Source organism: Mustela lutreola, chromosome 4, assembly GCF_030435805.1.
Source record: "Mustela lutreola isolate mMusLut2 chromosome 4, mMusLut2.pri, whole genome shotgun sequence".
Lineage (NCBI taxonomy): Eukaryota > Metazoa > Chordata > Mammalia > Carnivora > Mustelidae > Mustela > Mustela lutreola.
In genome coordinates, this window is record NC_081293.1 from 146,168,931 (window position 1) to 146,194,092 (window position 25,162).

Consider the following 25,162-nt stretch of genomic DNA (forward strand, 5'->3'; position numbering starts at 1 on the left):
ACTTTAGTATTTGGACCACCTTATTTCTTGAGGAACTATTATTTTACATTTCCAGATTGTGAACATTCTTCTTTTTTTTCCTAAAATTTTATTTATTTGACAGACAGAGATCACAAGTAGGCAGAGAGGCAGGCAGAGAGAGAGGGGGAAGCACTCCCTACTGAGCAGAGAGCCCGATGTGGTGCTTGATCCCAGGACCCTGAGATAATGACCTGTGCTGAAGGGCTTAACCCACTGAGCCACCCAAGTGCCCCCAGATTTTGAACATTCTTGAGTAAAAGCAAAGATCTAAACCCCCCAAAGAATACAGACAGAAGACACAGAAATACTAATTTTTTAGTTATAAGCAGTCAGCATATTTAATTGAAATTACCAATTTAATTTTATTATATATATTTTAAAGTAGATAACATGGAACAAGCTCTCAGCATTTGCTAGCCTGCTACAGTTGTATTTATGTGGTTCTTTGAAAATAATGGTGGGAAAATTCTGTATCTGTGTTGTCTAATTCACTAGCCATGAGGCAGGTGTAGCCACTTGAAATTAAACACAAATGTGGCTAGTATGCCTAATAAGGAGACAAGTTTTTTGAAAAATTTTAATAAATTTAAATTTCAATATCCACATGGAGCTAGCTATTTACCATCCCATACGACAGCACGAGTACAGACAAAGGCAGGCAGAAACACAGCCTGAGTGACATGGCAAAATCTCTCTGGTGTCCAAGGGAGACATCACTCATCAGTCACAGCAAACCCTTCCTTTTGAGTTTGGACACAGCCTTAGAAGAATTTTGAAATCACATCTCCCAAAGAGATACAGTCTGAATAGAATGAGACTTTTGGGGGACTCTTAATTTTTAAGTAGTAAGAAACTAATGCAAATTAGCTTAGTTTAAAAAAAAAAAAAGAAGAAGGAGGAGGAGGGGATTTGGAGGGCTTCTTCTTCTTTTTTTTTTTTTAAGATTTTATTTACTTATTAGAGAGATAGAGACCACAAGTAGGCAGAGCAGCACGCAGAGGAAGAGGGAGAAGCAGGCTCTCTGCTGAGCAGGGAGCCTCATGTGGGGGCTCAATCCCAGGATTCTGGAATCATGACCTGAGCCAAAGGCAGCTGCTTAACCAACTGAGCCACCCAGGTGCCCCTGGAGGGCTTCTTTTAACTGAAAAAAAAAAATTTTTTTTTTTTTTTTGGTTTCCATGTGCTTAGATCTTAGTTCAATGTGATCACATGTTATTGTTAGAAGTATGAGCTCCGGGACGCCTGGGTGGCTCAGTTGGTTAAGCAGCTGCCTTCGGCTCAGGTCATGATCCCAGCGTCCTGGGATGGAGTCCCGCATCAGGCTCCTTGCTCGGCAGGGAGTCTGCTTCTCCCTCTGCCTCTGCCTGCCATTCTGTCTGCCTGTGTTCATGCGCACTCTCTCTCACAAATAAATTTTAAAAAAAAAATCTTAAAAAAAAAAAAAGAAGTATGAGCTCCTATACTAGTGCTGCTGGACATTACATATGGTAATGCTCTCTCCAAATGGTGACAGGGATAACCCAGGAGAGCCCTAGACCTGCCTTTTAATTGCTTAACAAAAATAGGAAAACCAGGCACTTTCTACCAAACAGTTCTGATAAATTCCCAGGATTAATTCAGTTGAATAGCTTAGATCATGTACCAACCCTGAAAGCATCCCTCTTCCAGAGAGATGGATTACTTCGGTGGGGAGACTGCCTCACAGGCTTACCCTGAACGTTTGAATGGAATTTATAGCTGCTCTCTAAATGGCCCAGATAGAGAATGAAATTGTGACCAGCATTCATCCTTCTAAAAGACAGTTCTGATTCTATTAGCACTCTCTCTCTCCCTCTCTCTCTTTTTAGTATCATGTCATCTGCAGATAGTATAAATTGCACTCCTTCCTTACCAATTATGATGCCTTTTATTTCTTTTTCTTGTCTGATCACTGTGGCTAGGACTTCCAGTACTATGTTGAATAGAAAGGTTAAAGCAGACATCCTTGTCTGGTTTCTGACCTGAGAGGTCTCAGTTTTTCACGTTAAGTATGATTTTAGCTGTGGGTTTTTCATATATGGCCTTTATTATGTTGAAATATGTTCCCTCTGTGTGTAGTTTGTTGAGAATTTTTATCCTGAATGGATGTCGTACTTTGTCAAATGCTTTTTTTGCAACTATTGAGATGATCATATGGTTCTTATCCTTTCTCTTATTAATATGATGTGTCACATTGATTGATTTGCAAATATTGAACCACCCTTGCATCCCTGGAATAAATCCCACTTTATCATAATGATTTCTAATGCATTGTTGGATTCAGTTTGCTAATACTTTGTTAAGATTTTTACATCCATGTTCATCAGAGATAATGGCCTACAGATTTCTTTTTTTTTTTTTTTTGGTAGTTGATTTCAGGGTAATTCAGGCCTCATAGATTGAATTTGGAAACTTTCTTTGCTCTTTTATTTATTTGGAAGAGTTTAAGAAGAGTAGGTATTAACTCTTCTTTAAATGTTTGGCAGAATTCACCAGGAAGCCATCTGGTCCTGGGTTGTGGTTTGTTGGGGGTTTTTTGATTACTGGTTAACTTTCATTACTAGTAATTAGTGTTTTAAAATTTTCTACTTCTTCCTGATTCAGTTTTGGGATGTTTTGGGATGTAGTATGTTTCTAGGAATTTATCCATTTCTTCTAGATTGTCCAATTTGTTGGCATATAATTTTTCATACATTTTATTATAACCCTCTGTATTTCTGTGGTATCACTTGTTATTTCTCCTCCATTTCTGATTTTACTTATTTGAGTCTTCTCTCTTTTTTTCTTGATGAAAGGATTAGCAAATTTGTTGATCTTTTCCATGAACCAGTTCCTTGTTTCATTGATCTGATCCTATTAAATCTCTTGTTCAAAATATTACGTGATTGTCAGACATGCCCTGGAACTTTCTTCAGTGGTCTCTTCAGGTCAGAATTTCCTATTCATTTCAAAAGTCACCTCAAGCACTACAATTTGTAGGACCCTTTTCCAATTCCTCTTTCTTCTGAAGTAGTGATGCTGAAATCTTTATAATTCAGCTCCCTTAATTTTCCTTTGTTACCTATGTTATTTCCATGTAAACACCTCTCTTTGTAATAATGAAATTTACTCAGTGGCAGGATTTGTGTTGTATATTTTTTTGGTCTCAACAATAGAGATCACAGTATTTTTCTGTGATACATCAGAGTTTTTCAAAATTTTTTTAGCTATGACCTACTGCACAGTGTGGAAAACACACACATCCTAAAAACAAATAAAAATTCACAATAATTTTATCATGTATAATAGTTTCTTTACTATTCTATTTATTTTATTTTAAAATGCTGGTTACACCACAATAGATTGATTTCATGTCCCCCATTTTGCAAAATATTACGGAAGATGATCCTGCAAGGTTTATGAAATGAATTTTTGCCAGAGAAATGCACTGAGAACTTTGGGATATAAATCATTTTTGGAATACAGACTGTCATATCAAGAGGAGAATGATGATTAATTACATGATGATGATGTTTACCTCCTTCAGACATTGTGTTGCTCCATAGTAAAACACTGATCAACAAGAGAACAACAAATTCCCTTGCTGTGATAGTTGGTAAGGGATAAGTGGGTAACTTATGGATTTTGAGATTACTACTGGCAGGAATAACTTATACAGGTTTAATAAATATGCTTATTACATAATGATTTTGAGGAGAATGTTAACAGCTGTTAGATTTATGTGAAAGTAATAGATAACACTATGTGCAAGATACGATTTTAAGCATTTTCTTTATATACCTTAATGGTTCTATGCAGTCACCCTTGAAATGCTTCTCCTTGTTTTTCAGTAGTTTTCTAGACAAGGGAACAGTCCCAGAAAGGTCAGTAATTTTCCTCACTTCTCTTTTTATTTACATGGGTGAGTGTAATGCCAGGTTTGAAGTGCAGTGTTGGGTTCGAAGACTGTGAAATCTGGTCTTTCAATCCCTATGTTTTATATCTGCCTGGTTTCATTGAAAAAGGCAATTATGCTAAAGTTATAGGACCACATTGATTCATCCAAATAAAAAGTAGTGAATTATTACAATTTATATTGTACTGATTATCATTTAACTTCAGTCTAATGATGAATAGGGTTCAAAATATTTTAGAGGGGCACCTGAGTGACTTAGTTGGTTAAACGTCTGCCTTCTGCTCAGGTCATGATCTGAGCCCGCGGCGGGCTCTCTGCTCACTGGGGAATTTACTTCTCCATCTCACTCTCCTTCTGTGCTCTCTCTCTTTCAAATAAATAAATAAAATTTAAAAAAAATTTAGAAATAGCATATGAGCTTGGATTAGTCCTTGTAAGTCCAACTAGTACAGACATTTCCTTTTGAAAGCAAATTATTTAAAACCATAAATTGGTGTATTCTTTCTGCATCAAATATTTAAACATTTTAAAAATAAACTCTTCCAGAAACAAAATATAATTTTAAGTTGGAATTTCCAAATATATTTGCTATAATCAAATATAACAACTAATTTATTGATCAATTCTGGAATTCTGAGAAACTGTAAATATAAAATTAGTGCCAGAATATGACTTTGCCATCACTGTACAAGAAAATACTGTTTTTGAAATCTACTCGTTTTTGTAGGGAGTTTGATAAGCTTGTGGGTACATAAGAATTTATAGAGATACCTTATATATCTTTAAATATGCCATCTAGAAACTATTTTTTTTACATTTATTATTTATTTTTAACATAGCTATAAGAAAAAATTATGAAGACTGTTTCTTTAGGTTTTAGAAAATGTTCCTTAAAGACATACATTGGAGAGCCTGGGTGGCTCAGTTGTTAAGCGGCTGCCTTCGGCTCAGGTCATGATCCCAGAGTCCTGGGATCAAGTCCTGCATCGGGGTCCTTGCTAGCGGGAAGCCTGTTTTTCCCTCTCCTACTCTCCCTGCTTGTGTTCCCTCTCTCGCTGTGTCCCTCTCTGTCAAATAAGTAAATAAATTCTTCAAGAAAAAAAAATACATGCATTATCTTTCTATTACCACTACATATACATTCAAGCAAAATAATTTTCTTTTGGATGTTACTAGGATAATATTTCTCTCTCTTAAAGAATTAATATACTTACTTGTTGAAATGATAACAGCTCTATATATTTTCCTTTGCTCTCATTGTCAGAGCTATTCAACTCGTTCAACTGAAGAAGCTATCCTTAGCTACACACAAATTTTCCTTACTTGTTTATTTGGCTTACTATATCATTTATTTACTGTTTTTTTGTTGTTGTTATTAAAAAGGTCCCCATCTAAATTGTACAAAATATATAAATCAATAAAATTGAAAAAACCATAATTTCTGTGTTGGAATCATAAGTATATTGTTCACTTTATGATGTCTTTTAATATCAAATTTGAATATCCCATGTCTTTTTATTGAGTAAATAATAATTTAACATACAGGCTATACCATAATTCATTTATAGCCTTCCAGCATTGGACATTTAAGGTATTTCCAGTGTCTGCCATTAAAATAATTTTGCAGTAAATATTATAGAAGTTCCATCTTTGGGCAAATGGCTTATTATTTCTACAGGATAGATTTCTAGAAGTATATTTTCTGGTTCAAACTCTACCCTATAAAATTTGCTTCACTTTTCATCTCTGATTAAAGTGATTTAAAATGTCTACTATTGGGGCACCTGGGTGATTCGGTTGGTTAAGTGTCTGCCTTCAGTTTAGATAGTGATCCTGGCGTCTTGAGATTGAGGCCTAAGTTGGGTTTCTTGCTCAGAGGGGAGTCTGCTTCTGCTTCTCCCTCTGTCCCTTGCCCCCACTGTGTCTTCCCCTCTCTCACTTGCTCACTCTGTCTCAAATAAATAAAATCTCAAAAAAAAAAAAAAAAAAAAAGGAAAGGAAAAGAAAATGTCTATTATGTGTGGGCACTAATCTATGGTAGGTAACTTTATTTTTCTTTTAATTTGCCTATTTTATTTATGTTGTTTATTGAGAGAATCTTCAAATTCCTTTAAAGGTAGTAGAACAGTTTTCTCAGGAACAGGGAAAGAAAAACCTGAAATAATAGTCATACATGACATTTGAGTGTGCAAAGCTAAAGTGAAATATTCCTAAAGATAAATGCCCAAATTGAGAGATTTTGTAATTTATAAAAACATAAAATTTATACCTTGAAAAACTCCAGCAATGATTTCCTTGGTCCTGTTATCACTTGGTATCATGCTGTTTTTGACTCTGATGCTCTATTAAACAAATTCTCTGCCTTCATAATGGTTTTAGTTGTAAAGACACATGCAATAAATACAAACAGAAGTCATGTCTGTTTATACATTCATTTGATTGTTTTTTTCAAATAATTACCCATCCCATTTTATTCCCCTAAAAGATTTGATATGGATATAGATATTATGTGATTAAGAGGATAGTGTTTTAAAGTTCTTCAAGTGTTTTAGACTTGTGTAAGCAAGGAGTGAAAGCTGGAGTATGGAGGGAAGTCGTCGTGGAGAGAATGGGTTCACAGCATATCAGAGGCCATGGTTAGGTAGAGAGTTGGGGAGGAGCACAAAAGGGGTGATGAGGAGTGAGCATCTGAAGGTAGATGACTTATTTTTGTCACCATTGGGGGAAACTTTGCCAGATGAGGTAGTACCAGATGATACAAGCCCCTGAGACTCAGTCTGTAGGAATTCTCTTTCTCTTGAAGCCTGGTGTAAGAAGAGGACCAAAGAAGTCAGTACAGTGAATTTCCGTGCATGGGAGTAGAATGAAACAAGAAAAGCTTTGGAAAGATGGATCCCAGGTTATTGTATGCAGGTCCGAAGGAAAGAAAAGAATGGAAAACAGAGCTTAACTAAATCACTTCCGTAAAAATAAAAATAAACATTTAGAGAGCGTATAAATGTATTTGAGGTTACACAGCTAGTAGACAACAAAGGTAGAATTTGAATTCCAATCTTTTTGACACCAAAATGTGTGGGTATTAGCCTTGCCTTGTAGATTTCACTAGAGATGGAAAAATGTTAAAATCAACTGATATAAAGATGTTGAGAACAAAGTTGATGAGTTGTGCTTTGATTATACTAACGAAGATAGGAATACGACAAACAAAGGAAAGATGACAATAAACTGACTGAAATTTCAGAATTGAAGTTTTCATTGAGTCACACAGAAAACTTAGTAAGTTTCGAGCATTTTGAGCCATTTAGAAGAAAAATTTTGTGTTTGTGTGTGTGCGTGTATGTGTGTAAGAGAGAGACAGGCAGAAAAACAGTGAGCAGGGGTAGGTGGGAGGGAGGACATGCATATGATTGTTTAGAGAATGAGAGAAGTAAGAAAGCTCAGGGGACCCAGGCAAGAAAAGAAGGTGAGAAAGGTGGAGAATTTTCGAGAATGAAGAGCTCTTTGCTACAGAAGGCAAGAAGAGAAATGAAAGTTTGGATCTTTCAAGGATAGGTATTGTAAATATCCTAATACCTTCCACTTCTTTGTAAGTGAGCTTTACAATCCAGAGAGGAGAACTGAGTAAATCCTAGGGATGAATGACATGAGAACCAGGAGAGGAAATGGAGATGCTGGCACATGAGAAGAGGCCAGGACTATCTGAAATAAAAATTCACATTAGTTGTTCTCGTTTTTCCCTCCCCCTTTTGTTGTCAACCTTTGAGCCTTTTCCATCATTACCTGTATGATTAAGTTCAGAATAGCACTTACTGGGCATCCATTCTACCTAAGTTATTCTGCGAGGTTATGATGTTACAGAAATGTGTATCTAATGAGTTAGCTCTTTTTTCCTCTTATTTACCAGTATTCTCATAGGACACCAGTGACTTAAAAATCTCTAAATCAGTGGCTTCTTCTTAGGTTTTTTTTTTTTTCTTTGTCCTGTCTTTCATGGCTTTTGACCCCATTGACCAACTCTCTTTCTCCTTTAAAGTTAAATTTTATTTGCTGCTCTTCCAATCATTTGTTTCTCATCTCTGTTTGCATTGCTATGTCCTTTATGCCTGCAGCCCACAAGACAGAATTTCCCATCAGTGGTCTCCTCTCTGTGTCATGTTCCATAATTTTCCTGTGTTTTAAGTATCATCACCCTATTAAAGGTTTTAATTCTAGTTCTTACCCATTCTAACTACTTCTTACTTATTTAAATCGGTGAGTGCTCTGATAGTGGGGTTTAACTCAGCTTCCTCATTCATACAGTGATCAGACTGACCAAGGACCATCTTCATTTTTTCCTTTAAATTTTTCCATTTGTGGTCAAAATCTAAATCTTGAATTCTCAGCCTTTCTGCAGACTCCAGGCTGATATTCCCAAGGTGTCCTGCAATTCTTGTTACTTTTCCGGGTTTAAAAATTGACTCATCTTCCACTTCAAGGCGTGTCCTGATTCCTTGATTCTGCTAAAACCTCTGCCCATGGCTTCATTGTCTTTTCCCCTCTCTTGTCCAGTCCAACACTAAGTGCAGCTCTTTCATTTTTTTTTAAAGTAGGAATCATTTTTTTAGATATATAATTTTTCCTTCCCTTATACCTAGTGTACAACTTTGCAGAGAACAAGTGCTCAGGTAATAATTGCTGAAGGGAGTGTCTCTTCCTTCTCTTCTTACCTGACTGCTATTAGATCTCCTTCAGAAACATGGAATCATAATTAAAACCAATTAAATGAGGATCAGCCACATTCTCTTTTTTTCCACTACTCTTAGCTGAAGTACAACATTCAAACCACCTGAAATAGAATAAACTGGTAAGAAAAACAATGCTGTTCTTTGAGCCCTGATAGAACATAAATTCAGTGAAAATCTGTTCAAACCACAACTCTAATTAAAGGTTTTAGCTGCCAAATAATATGTTCTGGTTAAAGCCAAGTTATTATTATAGAGTGTTTCAGGAATAACAGCACAGGCTTTATACTTTGCTGTTGATTTTCTCATGGGAAACTCATGTAAAGGAGAGTGATACCTCCCTATTGACTTTAACTTTTAGAAATGCAAAGCATGTTGAAATTGTACATAATTCTCTTTTAAAGAAAAGGAAATAGCATTTCAATGGTTTTCCTCAGTGTCTTATTGAGTTATGGTGGGGCACAATTATGTCTCTTAAATTGATTTACCAGATGGAACGTTACATTTTCTATTCAGCTGATTAAGTTGTAGGAGCCTGGAATCGTATCTCATACCATGAAGATCATATATAAAAGCATAAATATTTTAATTAACTACTAGCTGATTAGAGGTTTAAACTGGTTTTTTTCCCCCTCCTTTAACTTCCATTGTACTAAAAAAGGGAAATTGTTCTTAAGAATGGGCCTTATCATACAGTTGTTATTTGGCTTAATAATTTAATATCTTAAATGGAACCTATAAAGAAATAAAATAAAATGTTCCTATCCGAGTGAGTTTTGGAAATTGCTTGCTTATCATGGCTATTTAATACATACAAAGTATTCTTAGCATTATAGGGTGAGAAGAAATGATCCTTAACTTACACCCTCATGGATCTTTAACAGAAAAAATTTAAAGAAAAAAAGCTCTATTTTTGCCTGTTTTTTCCTCCTTTGAATCTTTCTACAAGTAAGAAAATATATCAATAAAGCCTTTACCTTTTTTAGAAAATTAAATCTGTTAAAATAGTAAATACTAATTTTAAATAAATTATTGTCCTGGCTTTTTGCTAAGTGATGGGCATCTATCCTTAAAAGCTTTCTTTAATATCTGACTTGCTTACCTAAAAATAATGCCATAAAAAAATTATAGCACAGTAAAACCCAATCTAGTCAGGACAAATATTTGGGAATATTCAGACTTCCTATATACTGCCCACACTGGAATTCATTAGACTGCTATATTGTCTTCCTATGGCTCCTGTAATAAGTTACTGTAAACTTAGTTGCTTAAAACACACAGACTTGGACACCTGGGCGGCTCAGTGGGTGATCTCAGGGTCCTGGGATCGAGGCCCAAGTCAGGCTGTCTGCTTATTGGGGAGCCTGCTTCTCCTCTCTGTCTCTGTCTGCCTACTTGTGACCTTTCTCTCTGTCAAATAAATAAATAAAATCTTTACAAAAAAAAATTTAAAAATACACAGACTTATTATCTTACTGTACTGGAGGTCAAAAGTTCAAAATGTCTGCCTCTGGTGTCAGCAACCAAACACCTCCTTTTCTGGAGGCTCTCGGGGCTCTTCCATCTCATTGCTGTCTGCAGCTGCTGGCGGCTGCCTGCATTATCTGGCTTGTGGCCCCCTTCCAGCTTCAAAGCTAGCAGTGACTAGTGGAATCTTGAACTGCATTGCTCCAGTGCTCACTCCTCTGCCTCTCTTTTTGGCATTTCAAAATGCCAGTGTGATTCTCCTGGGTCCAACTGGACAATCCAGAATAATCTCCTCTTTACAGGAGCTGGTGAGCAGCCTTCAGTCCATCTGCAACCTGAATTCTTTTTTCACCAGGTAAAGTAACAGTCACACGTTCTGGAGAATAGGATACAGTTACCTTGGCCAAGGAGGCATGATTCTGCCTATCACAGCTAACTTAGAGTTTTTATTAGGATGATGTTGGCTACAGAATCCTTCGACTGACTACTTCTTCACCATTTTATTTGAAGTTTGAGGTCTATGTATCCAGAGAGTCATCCAGAGAAAGTTGGCTAATGGAAGGTGCATAACTGAAGGTTTGTCTGGAGAAGGTTCTGGAGTGACCTTAATATATCCAGAGGCAAAATACTTCCTTCAAATCAGTCTGAAGTGGATAGGAGTATTCTCTTATAAATAGGTATTCCAAAGATAGTCTATAATAAAGACAATAAAGCTGTGTGTTCCATTGAGGCAGTAGTGAATTACCAAGAACGTCCCCGAACTGTAAAGTTTACAAAATCAAAAATTTGCCAAGGGAAGTAATTAGTAACAAGACCTGCTTAAATGACTTAGAAGGTTTTGAAACGGGACAAGAATAGGAAGCCAGGGAGCGTTTGAGCTGTGCAAAGGACACAGTGCTGTTGATCAGAAGTCCTTGTGCTGACCCTTTCTTACCGGTGCTGTTGATCCCTGGCAACTGGCTGTGTCTCGGGTTTTGAAGGGCCAAATATACTAGTGACTGCACCTCAAGGCTCAAAATTGCATTGAAGCAGTTAACGGTTCCAAATAGTAGTAATTAAACACTAAATAAATAGATATGGGAATGACAAGATTGACCGAAAAGCCACTTAAACTAAACGGAACAGTGTGATTCCCTGAGGAGACTAGTGGTGGAACTACCTTTCTCGTAGTGACATAATCTGGAAAGTCCAAGACACACTGGGCAGCTGGTTCTCCTTTATCTCCTCAGGGAGCCTCCTGCCATCACTGCCCTTCAGCCTCCACTCTGTCATCACGCCTTCTGTGGCAGTTCAGTGCCCATTCCGGTTACTGACCATTCTCTGACTCCAGCATACTCAACCCTCTCAACCCTCTGTCCACTCAACCCTCTGTCTTTTTAAATTTTAAGTCTCGTCTTCCTACCCTCTTGCTTAAGAATCACATGATACCTCTTCTGTCACCTTCAAGGCCGAAGTCCTTATGTGGCATGCACAAACTTTCTCCTCCTCCCACCTCACTCCTGCTCTCACCTTCTCTTACCTGTCCCTACTCTATCTTCTACAGTGTGTCCCTGAAGAACCCAACAAGTTGCAGTCCTTTGAAAAAGCCTTTCTTTACAGAAGCCATTCACATCTGGTTTTCCAAATGGTTCCTGCTTTTCCTAAAGTGTATTCTTGAGTCGTTCATATGTTTCTGTAAATGCTCAGCTGATACATACTTCCCCTCTGTGAAGCTTCTCTTGGTGCCTTTCTGTCACCCACCAGGCTGCCCTAAACTCTCACTCCATTCCTTATTCCAAATATATGTATGCCCCAATCCACCTGGACATATCTTTGTGTACATATGTCTATATTAAAATTAGAATTCTCTACTTAGCTGAAAATTCTTTCAGGATGATATCTATGGCTTGTTGACTATTATAGCCCATGTATCTTCAGAGAGTTAGTTCATAATAGGCACTGAGTTAATACATCTTATATGAATAAATAAATGTACAGAGTAAAATAGGAGCTCTAGTATACCTCTCATTAGGTATTCAAAAATATAGGAAGATTCTTTTTCAAAGAATTTTTTAAAGATTTTATTTATTTGACACAGAGAGAGGGAGAATGAGAGACAGAACACAGGCGGGGGAGTGAGAGAGGGAGAAGCAGGATTCCCACTGAGCAGGGAGCTTGATCCCAGGACCCTGGGATCATGACCCTAGCTGAAGGCTGATGCCTAATGACTGAGCCACTCAGGCGCCGCTATCAAAGGATTTTTAAGAATGTAATTCAGAGTCATATTTGGTAGGAAAGAGACTAAGTGATTATTTTTTGTTGGCTGTAAACTGGGTATGTCAGAAGAAAATGACACAAATGAAGTAACAAGCTAAACAATGATTTTATAGTTTTATGGAAATAAACTGAAAATTTTCAGATAAACATCAGAGACAAAAACTATATATCAAAAAATATATGACATAAAAAAGTCATATATTTGAAGGAAATAAGATTTATGGCATTTAAGATTAGACAGTGATTTTACTAAATTTACCATGTATCATTCTCTTCAATACTTTCAAACTCTTTAAAGCCAAGGGAATGGATATTATTGCCCACATTTGCAGGCAAGAAAACTGAAGCATAGAGACATTGCATAGTACTTGGCCCCCATCACAGCATTAGTGGCAGATTCAGGGCTGGGAACAACACCGGACTCTCATGCATGTGATCAGGTAAGGTTCGTGCTGAGAACACAAATACGGACGACAAAGGTTAGATTTATGGTGATATCCAAAGAGTTATTAGGTGATAGGTATTAATTCCTGGGCCATATAGTCCTGACTGTGAGGTGGTTTTCTAGGAGAAATTGCATTCCTATCAAATACTGTGCAGTGCAGATCTCACCCCTGAGAAGGTCCTCACCCTGTCAGCAAATCAGTTCACATCAATGTTTACACATGAAGCTCTTATGAAGTGTCTGGGTAGAAAGTGTGTTAAAAAGTTTAACGTCACAAATAAAACTACTCTTCATGACACTTCTATTTGAAAGAATATATGAAAGATCCATTTAATAAAGAAAGCAAATAAAACTGTAAAGTACATGGTATAATTTCTTTCATGCATAGGCAGGAATTAGTTCATTACTGAAGGTATTAAGAAAATTGAATGATGTATTCTGAATTTTTATTTATAAGGGTAAAATGTCAGAACTAAAGAAACCTTTAAATAGAAAAGATATAAATATATCTATAAATTCAGATTCCCCCCAAAGTAGAACATTATTTAAGCTGTGAAATACTAATTTAGAATTAAGACTTTATTATAAACTTTATTAGAAACTGGATTGAAGAAGACTGAATATGCTCCTCATCTAGCTTGTTTTATTATAGTGCTAATTCAACATTTTGCTGCATTTTCAAAATACAGATTTTCAAAATTTGTCTTTACTTAGTAAATATTTTATACTTGAAAAATTGAAGCATGTAAAAGAAAGTATTCTAGATATATATGTCTAGATACATATGAAGGTATTCTGGGCTTTAGGGGATTATGATTTCCTTGAATCCAAAACATGTTATTTTTGGTGCCTGCCAGAAAAATGAAATTCCTTCTGCATTCCACATCTGATCTCTAAGACCTCTTGCCATAACATTCAGCATCAAGAAATTCTTAGAAATTAGAAAAGTTGAAGTTCAGCTAGTTCTCTTCTCAATAAAATTTGAAACCTAGCCTTTAATTAAGTTACCTTTCATGCTTGGATATACCCAAGCTGCGTTTATTCATTCAGCAACTGTTTATTGAGACTCGCCATGAGTCTATGCAGTTGCTAAGTACTGAGAATAGACACAAAATTATTACATTGACTCTTCTGAGTACTATGTGTGGTAGAATAATTTCAGTGAAGCAGGGAGGTTTGGAGCCATATTGCAGTGGTTTGAGGTTAGGAAGTGGTGATGGCAAGTGTAAGGCTACTTAAAAAAAAACAACAACAACTTTACTTTGAATTAAGGTATAAATACAGACAGTAGCTAATAATATTTATATCTCAGAAGGGCTTTTTTTTTTTGAATGGGCAAGATGCCAACATGACTACGTGCTAAGAAGAGAGACACAGAGAGGGAGTTTGAAGATACAGATTGAACAGCTTCTCTTAGTATTGCATAATTTAGCTAAATTTTGCTTGACATTTCTTTGAAGCCTTATCTTCCACTTAGTATCCCTTCCCCACCTTGTTAGCATGTTTAATCTTTATTCCTTCAGTTTGCCAGCACCTTCCGCTAGACAAGGTTGCCTTCCACCTCTGCCTGTCAGAATCTCACATAGTCCCCAGGCTGTCCCCTCCCTGCCTTTCAGCCACACGCTGCCTATACTTCTACTTATCATATGGCATTGATCACTGTTAGTCTTTCACTCATTTTTGCAAGACCATGAATACCTGGGAGACAAAGGCTTTCTATTTTATATTGGTGAGGCACTTGCCTCAGCACTTAACACCGCTTTTTCACATTTACTGATTCATTAATTCGGTAAGTAGCTAATGGGTTTATTCTATGTCGTTGGTATAGCCGAAGTGCTGAATAAGCAATGAAATATAACTAGACCCATTCCCAGCCCTCATGGAACTTGCTGCCTAGGTTCTCAATGTTTTTATTCAACAACTCTAAATTAGGTGGCTTAAACAATGGAACCAACTAAATAAAAAGATTTCACTTTAACTAGAAAAAGTGATGAAATATTTTATAACTTAATATAATTTGTTCCTGTCCAGAATTGTATTGTTTGATTAAAGTATCTGTTTAAAAATGGGAATTTGTACTTTAAATGTCCTAAAAATTCAAAGAAAATTGTTATTTCCTCTTCTGTTTTTCCTAGTATTAGAAGAAATCTAGCAATGAGTAGCAATCTGTATGTCCATTTATTCATTCAGTCAATTTTTACTAAGTGTTGACAAAGCCAGCTGAGCACTAGGCATTTGAGAAAAGCACTGGTATGAAAAAGGGAATGGGATTACCCAGCAGCGTAGAGTACTGCTCTTAGTATGAGGAAATTCAGTGGGTCCTTGAGATTTAAAAGTGCCCACTCTGGCTCACAGATGAAGCATCCCTGAATGCTGAGGGAGAATGCCCATGGAGAGCTGAGAACCTCTTCTGGACCTCATTCCTGTTAGACCTCCATGCTGATCTGAGCTGCTTCCTAAAATTCAGTAATCCTCTTTGCTCTGTATTCCCTTTAGCATTGTTCTAATCAGAACAAGGTGGTGGTTGTTGTTTTCAGTTGTGGGGAACCTAAGAGTTAAACTGCCATGTCAAATGGTGGAAGGAAATACTGACAGATGCCTACATAGATTCACAATGATATGTGCCACGGTGCCGTCTTCCAAAGCAGCACCGCAGATCACCTAACTGTCCAGTTACCAAATGTTTAAATAAGATATTGCATACTCACATGTAAATGTAACTTAAATAATATATGATATATCCATATAAGGTATTTTTAATAGAATGTGTAACTGCTTGGGTAAAGATTAATAATATACTTTCAAGGGAAAACAGTAAATGGAATCTTTTTCTTTTCTCTCTCTCTTTTTTTTTTTTTTTTTTTTAGTTTTAAGATGTTTATTTATTTGAGAGGGAGTTGAGAGCATGAGCAGGGGGAGAGGGAAAAGCAAACTCCCTGCTGAGCAGGGAGGGAGCCCTGACCTGGGGCTCAATCCCAGGACCCTGAGATTATAACCTGAGCCAAATGCAGTTGCTTAACAAACTGAGCCAACCAGGTGCCCCAATGGAATCAATCTAAAGAATATATAATTGCCCATGAAAAGACTCATAATACATTATTAAATGAACAAACAGTAATATAATCATAAATAAAATTTGATTCTCATTTTCAAGCACTTTTATGTACAAAGCACAAAAGAAACATGTTAGCAGACTAAACTTAATTTGTCCCATTTCTAAAAATATTGAACATATATGACCTACATAATCAGAAGACAGCAACAAATGTTATTATAAAATAAACACTGCAGAAGACCACACTATGAATTGAGTAATGTGAATAATACTTACCAGTATGCTTTTGAAAAAAGAATAATTCTTTTTTAATAAATAGATATATTTGGTATATTCTCAATAAGAAGATAGATAGATAGCTACAAAATATTTCTGAGTGAAAAAGAATAGTATTATAATTTCTCCAGGAAATCGCATTCATAAATTACCATAAATATGGGTAGTTACTAGAAGCTAAGATTACCAAAGAAATGATTTTTTAAAACTTGTATATCTGAATTATATGATAATAACAATATGAATTACATATTGTTAAGTGGTTATAATTAGAAAGAGTTAGGTTAGAAATTTTGCTCCCTAATACCAAAATGTATAAAATCTGACTCATAACAGTAAAGGTCCATATTATGTGAGCCAAAAAAAAAAGCGGAAGTTGTGTTGGATTTGTAGTATTATTCTGAATGCTAACTTTGAAAATATATAGCCTTTGTCTGATTAAGAAAAGTTTTAATTAGAGTAACCTGTATCTTTAGATCAACTAGATTAGAGAATTTCCTGTGTCTCCAAATTGTATTTTCATAATTTTACGGATTACTTAATTGAACAGTTCACAGTGGCATGAATTCCTATGAGCTAGTCTAAAAGAGAGAAGCGACTCAGGCAGGAAACTTCATTTTTCTAAAGGGCATTCAAAAGAGAATGAATGAATGACAGGTTTTATGTGCCTTGTTCCAAGTGACAGGAGTGTTGGAATATGGCAGCTCCTAAGGTAGCCCTGTGGGTGGGAAAGAGCAGGAGAAATCTAGGAGAGAGAGAGAGGCTGAGTGGACGAATCCACAGATATCTGGCATAGCAGGGAAGAATGACAATGCCAGAGAAGGCATCTGAAGTTGGCAATAGAGCCCTCAGCTTCCCCTGTACTCACAGTGCTAAATGTGCACTGCAGGTAAAATCATTGAACATATACATATTCTTTAGTATACAGATACACTTATTAACCTAGTACTAAATTTTGATTGATAATTGTCTTAATTAAGAGTATTATTGACCGTCAACTGAAATGTCTTCCTTTTGTCCTTAATGATCATTTCCAATGAGAATGAACAACTTCTATATACCATGATATGGGGTATTGAATTTTTGTCTAAATTATTCGTGTAAAGGATATTTGTAATTTAGGATTAAAAGTGAACAGAGACAAATGCACACAGTAGGCAAACATTCTTCATTTAAGACAGAAAACTAAATTAAATAGTAATTATAAACAGGGAAGTAAAAAGACTAAGGAAAATACATGGAGTCAATTACCAACAAAAAATGGTGTTTTTTTTTTTTTTTTTAAGGTTTTATTTCTTTATTAGGGCGCCTGGGTGGCTCAGTGTGTTAAAGCCTCTGCCTTCGACTCAGGATCGAACCCTGCATCAGTCTCTCTGCTCAGTGGGGAGCCTGCTTCCTCCCCCTCTCTGCCTGCGTCTCTGCCTACTTGTGATCCCTGTCTATCAAATAAATAAATAACATCTAAAAAAAAAAAAAAGAGGTTTTATTTATTTATTTGAGAGAGCATGAGCAAGAGAGAGCAAGAGAGCACGAGCAGGGGGAGCAGCAGAGGAAGCAGCAAAGGGAGAGGAAGAAGCAGATTCCTTGCTGCACAAAGGGCCTGATGTGGAGCTTGATCCCAGGACCCCAGGAGCATGACCTGAGCTGACGGCAGCTATTTAAGCTGCTGAACTACTCAGGCACCCACAAAAAAGGGTTTTAAATACACTGAGTAAAAGATCAGAAAAAGGACTATTGCTATTCTTGGTGTTGTTTTTAATATGTAACATTGCATTAGGCAAAAGCTGTAAACCAGCTGTAGCTCGCAGTCCTTCCACTTTTTTTATTTGTTTTGTTTTAACAGAAGTTCCTTAGTCTTTTATATAAACTATCTTAAACACTCGCTTATTTATCTATTGAACAGACAACCAGTTCAGCTAAGCACTTTATTCCACTCTTTTAATTTTGCAGCATGAGGTCTGTATTGTAGGCATCATTACTGCTCCGTGACACATGATAAAATGATTCACAGATCAAACAACTTCCCCAGGGTTGCAGTTAGTCCATGAAAAGTTAGCACTGAAATCTGAGTCTGGTCTTTTTGGTGTCAGAGACCTGTTTGCTTCTGCAGAAAATACTTTCCATATCCATAAGTGTGTGCATGTGTATAAAATCGACACCCCCACACTCACACCAAATCTTTCAGTGAAATGATAAGTCTGGACCTTGTCACTTACTATTGGAATCCTAATTGTTTAACTCAGGCTTCTGCTACCTAACTCTCCTATTTCTTTCCTGGCGGTTTTGCCCCTACCTTGCCATGCCTGAGTTCACTCTGCACCATGGATGTCAGTAGGAGAAGTAAGATTTGAAATACATTTAGCTCGTGAGGCATCTTGCATATGTTTTCTGTTCCTTTTGTTCCCTTCTTAATTTCTTTGAAGTGAAGAGAGCAAAAGCTTTCAAGTCTGTCCTCTTTATTTTAATATTGATTGTTTTCATTTAAATAATGATGATCAATTTTTCATGCAGGGTTTTCATCTCAGCAGACAAAGGCACTCAGATGGGCACACACACTAAAAAGCTTGCCTTCTGTTTCTGTGATTAATTGAGATGTAGAGAATGATGGGTGTGGGGTAAAAATAGAAAGGCAATTAGTGCAACTAGGCATGAAATAACATTGAGATACAAGCAGAATGTCTCCCCAGTTAGTGATCTCTTTCTGGGCTCTTGTGGATTAGCATCCCATTAGTAAGTCACTGGAATGGAAATCTTCAGCCTTTGGGGAGACCAGAGCATTAAAAACGGAATTAACTCTAACTGCAAACTGAGTCAGCACAATAGGTCATTAATTCGACTCCGTGGGTATATATATCATGCTTAGCTTCGGTGTGTGGGCTTCTAAAATATTAGGAGTGAGTTTATAAAGCATTGCAAGGACTAAATGATGGTTATCTATCATTCTATCCTTCAGTATCACCATTGAGATACTAATGTCTCTGGTGGTTCAAAACCAGTATTGAAATACAGACAAAACTTTTTACTAGAACCAGTGGATATGGGCCTTTACTTAGAAAAGCTGTGTATTGTGTATTTTGAAAAAATAAATTCCTCTTACACTTACAGAATATTAATGATTCCTAGTTTTTAAAAAGCTTCGTCCTCAATTGATAAAGACAAAAATATCACGATGCCTCAGATAGTATCACTCCGAAGATTGAGAATTAAATCTTTCTGCATGAAGTTGACTTGGTTTGCTTTCTTTAGAAATAACCAGTGGCATCAAAAATATTTTCATGGGGCACCTGGATCTCAGTCCATTAAGTGTCTGACTCTTGATTTTGGCTCAGGTCATGGGATTGAGTCCTGTGTTCAGGCTCTGCGCTTAGCAGGGGGTCTACTTGAGGATTCTGTCTCCCTTTCCTTCTATCTGCCTCTCCTTCCCCACTCCCCCACCCCCCATGCCATGCGCTCTCTCTCTCTCTTTTTCCTCAAATAAATAAATCTTTAAAAATTGTTTACAAACAAATTTCTAAGTATAAAATATATTGAAATATTGAATATTTTCAAGCAACCTATAGTACACCCTGGTTTCTGATACTCTTTTCTTTCTTATTCTTCTACATCCTCTTTAAGAATTGCTAACAGATAATATTATTTCCTTTGATCATCCCCGTGTAGCACAGTCATTAACAACTGCCATTTACTGATTGCTTACCCCAAGGTTTCTCACACTTGGCAATACTGACATTTGAGTTCAGATAATTCTTTGTTGTAGGGCTGTCCTGGGCATTATAGGATGTTTAGCAACCTCCCGGGCTTCTACCCACTAGATTCCAATAGCTATACCCCACATGGCCCAATAGAAATCTCTGCAGACACTGCCAGTCATCCCATGGTGTCAGCATCTCCCCTGACTGAGAACCACTGGTTTCTGCTCTACTAGACACTATCTCTGTGATTCTACAATAACTTTGCAAAAATGTGGGACTTTGTGAATGGGAGCCTTGGTAGGAAATAGAACCTACACAATATTTACTTACAACTTACAACTGCTTAGGGATGTTATGGCACCCAGAAAATATCAGTAGTGAGAAGTCATTCCCACCCCAAGGGCTGAAAAAGCAAGGAGAGGAGATAATGTTCCTGGGGTGTTGGGAAAGCTGGAAGCATGGAGAGGCCTCTAGACAGAGATGAAATCAGGAAGAGACAGAACAACACCATAACACAAAGAGCAAAGGATACCGTGGCTCCTCCTTCCTCCTTAATCCTTTGTCACTAAAAAGTCCTACAGTAGGTGAGCCCAAATGAAATCCAACCAGCAAAGGATTGGAGTGATGCAACCCCAGGATTTAGTCCTGTGGGCTCAGACACAGAAGGAAAATGGAATCCTTGGAGGAAAAGAAAAGAAAAGAAAAAACTGCCCTCAATTTAACATGAAAAACTGAGCTTTAAAGAAACAAAGTAATTCACCCAAAACCAGTGTCCTCTGTACACTACTAGTAACCTGTAGCTTGTTGGCATCAATGAATGGACATTCAGTGAAACTATGAATTTTTCAAGGTTATTGATTTCAGTAGCTGATAGAAACAAGAGCAGACCCAATTCTCATTCCCAGTCTGGTGTTCACTTTTTTTGTGTTGACCTCTGAAAAAAATTTAAGAACTGTATATCCAGCCCATTCTTCAGCAGACAAACATGAGATTGAAAGCTATGTGCTGACCTGGAAAGTCATTTTTTCCTAAAAAGCTTATGGAATTCTAGATTTCATATAGAATGTTTAAATGGCATATGCTGTTTTTCCAAGCTTTTGGCACATTTTTGTCTTGATTGCAGAAACCCGGCCCCAGCTGGTGCAGTGTGTGAGGAGAGGGAAGAAGACTGGACTGAGAAACAGGGGATTTGGGGCCGATTTTCAGGTTTCATAAGTGAAGAGTCAGGATCAGAAAACACTAGAGTCTCACTGAATATCCCATAGCTGGAAAGTAGACTCAACGTCACCTCTTCCCACAGAAAACATAGTGTACTTTCTACCCCATTTACAGTGATAAATCAGTTGATTTACTTCCTCTGGACAGCAAGTCGGTAGCATTTAATACTTTAAGTCTCATCATAAAGGCATATCTACATTAAAGTCTAAGAATCTTTTCTTTATTTTTGTCTTCACATTATAGCAAGGCTACAGTGGAAACCGATATAGTTAGCACATAGGGATTCCTCATTTCTTTCTTTTTTTTTTAATATTTTATTTATTTATTTGACAGAGAGAGATCACAAGTAGGCAGAGAGGCAGGCAGAGAGAGAGAGAGAGAGGAGGAAGCAGGCTCCCTGCTGAGCAGAAAGCCCGATGCGGGTCTCGATCCCAGGACCCTGAGATCATGACCTGAGCTAAAGACAGAGGCTTAACCCACTGAGCCACCCAGGTGCCCAGATTCCTCATTTCTTCCTTTCTTCCTTTCCTTTTTTGGTTTCAGATGAGTATATTTACTGACTGACAGCTTTTTAGAGACAAAAACTAGAGTGTTTCAAGGAATTTTAAAATAAATATATACAGGTAAATCTAAGTGAATTAATACAGTTCCATTTTTCTCCCTTTAATCCTGGGTGAATCGATGCTAATATTTCAGATTCAGAAATCTCTACTAAGATAAAGTGGGTTGACACTCCCAGAAAGTCTGGAAGTTCCTTGGTCCTTTGCCCAAACTATTTACCTTCTTTGCCTCAAGGTGGGGGGCCCAGAAAATGATACATTTCAGGGCTTCAGACACTGAGCTTCTTGTTCTTCGTCTTGCTCTCTGCCCACTCCCCCTTCCACTCTGCAGTATTTGCAAGCTGCCCTGTTTCACTGTTTTCAGCCATAGAATCAGGTGTATAACACCAACAAATTAACTTGTTTTATTTTTCATAATTGAATATTTCTTTCAAGCTCCTATTTCACCTGCCTTATTCCAAGTAAGCCTAGAATGCAGGGGTTCTCAATCCAGGGTAGAGCTGGAGAGAAGGGAAACAGAAAAGAAAAAGACAAAACTAAAGTATAGATGTTTGAAGTCTAAACATAAAAACAAGCAAAGAAGAGAGAAAGAAAGAAAAGATTGTAAGTTCTACTTCGATAGCCTTTGTAGTCAGGCAAAAATACAAAATTCCTTCGAAGAAAACATTTTCACTCATCAAAAACTCTGGCTGCATGACAACATTGTATCTGAGATGATTAGGAATTCTTTGGGAAATGGTTTATAATTGTTAGGGTGTTTATACATGAGGAAAGGTGGAGTAGCTGTATTTTCAGTATTTAGAAGAGTAGATTTGAGCTAGATTATCTAGATACAGATCATGGTGTCATCCCTTTTCACCTATGAGACCTTGGGCAAGTTACTTACCCTCTCTGTGTGTTGGTTTCCTCATTAATATAATCAAATATAAAGAGATTATGGTTTAACAAGTTAATAATGACAAAGCATTTAGAACAGTAGTGGACATAGAAATCATTCTGTGAATGCTAGTTGTCTTTGGATACCCTCTTTCCATTACCTCCCCCCAGCACTGTTATCATGATCAACACTAATTTGTACTATGTAGGGATTCAATCTAATGTTTCCATTCTTTTAGAGTATAATTATGTAGAAATCTAATCCATAATAACTAAATTATAGCGCATCACTGTTTAGAATAGTTTAACCAAAAAATAATAATAACTTATGTAGGAATAATGTGCATTTGTACTTTGGAGTATATAACCTTACTCAGAACTTTCTATTCTAAGAGTTGGCCACCCTTTCTCTCTTCTTGATTGTGTACTAAATCTGTAGAAAGGCTTATTCATAGCGACTCTATTTGGTTTGGTGTTATGATACCAAGTATATTTTCCCAGGATTTCAGGCTAGAGACTACTGACAAAGAAATATTCCAGAAGTCAGAATTAGACATAAATTGTATGCTACAGAGGTGTCTTCTTATTACCAGAAGTCAGGCCAGAGTCTCTAAAATCACATTAGGGTACTGTTTTTGTGGGTATTGAGTTTCACCCTTGAGAGAATTAAAAGAGCTGACAATGACGTATAATAAATCTTACACTGACCCAAACATATTTAGTGATTAAACTTCCCAGCAATCCCAGTTCTGTCAGCTTAAATAAGTAGAAAACTTATATTTTGACTCTTTCTTCACTTTCCATTTAAATAAGTAGATTTCATAGAAATAATTACTATATTTGTCTGTTTAATTCATTTAGAGTTAATGCCTTATTTACATGCTTGGGATTTTAATTTGAGATGAGAAGGAACCAAGAAAAGTATGAGCCGTTTTTTTATACACAGGAACAACTGGCTCTCTATTTTTTAATTTTTATCTATTTTCTTTGTCTCAATCCCCAGCCTCTGAGCCCAACTTGAAGGTGCGGTCCAGGTTAAAACAGAAAGTGGCAGAGAGGAGAAGCAGCCCCTTACTCAGGCGGAAGGATGGAAATGTTGTCACTTCATTCAAGAAGCGAATGTTTGAGGTGACAGGTAATTGAGGACTGTGCAGACATACACTAAAAAATGCCGGTAGGAGGAATGAAAATAAATAGCGTAGAATAAATATGGCTGTTGCGTATTAAAAGTTATTTTGAGGAGAAACATGTCTTAAAAGGAAATTCTATTGAACATGCACAAGTAGCTCAGTAAACCTTGCCATGCATTCACCAACTGTGTTAAACAGGAAATGAATGAAAAACAGAACTGTGTGTCAATCTAGGCATAACTAGGGAATGCCAAAGTTCACCTTCATCTTTTCAGAAACAGGCAGTCCGTTTTAGGAATGCCAACCAGAAGAGTATAACTTTTAATGAAATTTGATCAGAAATGAGCAGAGGGAGGTCCGAGAGGAACACTTCCCCCATACTCAGACACGAATGTACAAAATACATCTGGGAAAATTAAACTATGTGGAACAGCAAAACCTTGACTTTTCAACAAATTTACAGAACTCATAAATGACTTTATGTGTTTACTAGTGAACTGGGACTTATGGCAGGAGGGGGATATATTGCCTTTTAGGAAGGGATAGAAACTGTCATTTTCACTAGTCTCCAATGGAAGCGTTCTTATTTTCTTAGCTGCCTGGTTAGTGGTGGGGTGAACAGGTTAGGAAATTCAACCTGATGTCTTACAAAGCTTTCTGGTCCCAGCTGTACCTGATCTGAAATTAGAGAAGACTTAGGGATACAAGAACCAAAAAGGCTAGCCAAAATAATAATACCGACTACTGTTTATCAAGTACCTACTTGGACCTACATGCATTGTATTTGGTCATTTCCTTCGGTTGCATCCATAGAGAAGTGGTAATCGGCAACCGTTTTTTTTTTTTTTTTCCCATTCTCACAGAAGATTGTGCTTATACCAGTGTAGTCAGTTGCTATCATTTCTCCAAGATCAGATCTTGTCCTTAGCAGGAAAGGGTAATAATTTTCCAAAATTATTTGTTTTCTGTATCTCCTGTGGCCATAAGAACACCTACTTTGGGTAGGTAATACGGAAAAGATTGCAGAAGTGGGAGTAGAAAAGTACAGAATATTAATGCAATGTGGTAGTTTGACAAGTTATTTAGGAAAAGCAAAATGTGCAGTCTCCTACTCATTCCTGGTAGATTAATAAATTTAATACAGATTTAATAAAAAATCTTTATCTGAAGATTTTTTCCTTGACAGATAAGAAATGTTAAATAAATGCATATATAAATAAATAAATATTATTATACCAAAGTATATTTTTTTCAGTATCAAATATAATCACTAATTTGGACCAATTTAAATTCAGAGCTGCAGACTTTTTTTTTTTTTTCAGAACACAGATTTGTACCTAAGTAAATAAAAATCTTAATTAAGCTTTCATAATAGAGGTACTTGGTGGGGTTGGGGAGTTGGGGAAATGAATCTATTTTAATGTAAAGAAGATGAACATATCAAATGCCTAATGTAAATAAAGATTTTTCTAATTGGAGAGAGTACGCTCCCTCATAACAGGAAAACTTGATGAAAATAGAAAGCCATATAC

General features: G+C 36.7%; 1 protein-coding gene across 16 annotated transcripts in view; it reads left to right on the top strand.

Moving 5' to 3' along the window:
- Window positions 1–25,162, top strand: part of HDAC9 (histone deacetylase 9) — a 940,182-nt gene that overhangs the window by 509,287 nt on the left and 405,733 nt on the right. For 11 of the 16 annotated variants that reach the window (XR_009352864.1, XM_059171295.1, XM_059171296.1 and 8 more), the window contains one exon: window positions 23,504–23,635. The exons of the other annotated variants lie outside the window; for them this stretch is intronic. Coding sequence is in view for 10 of the 11 variants with exons in the window: in XM_059171295.1 (XP_059027278.1) it covers window positions 23,504–23,635 (132 nt within the window). In the remaining variant the exon portion in view is untranslated. The remainder of the gene's footprint in view (window positions 1–23,503; window positions 23,636–25,162) is intronic. 16 annotated transcript variants of the gene reach the window in all.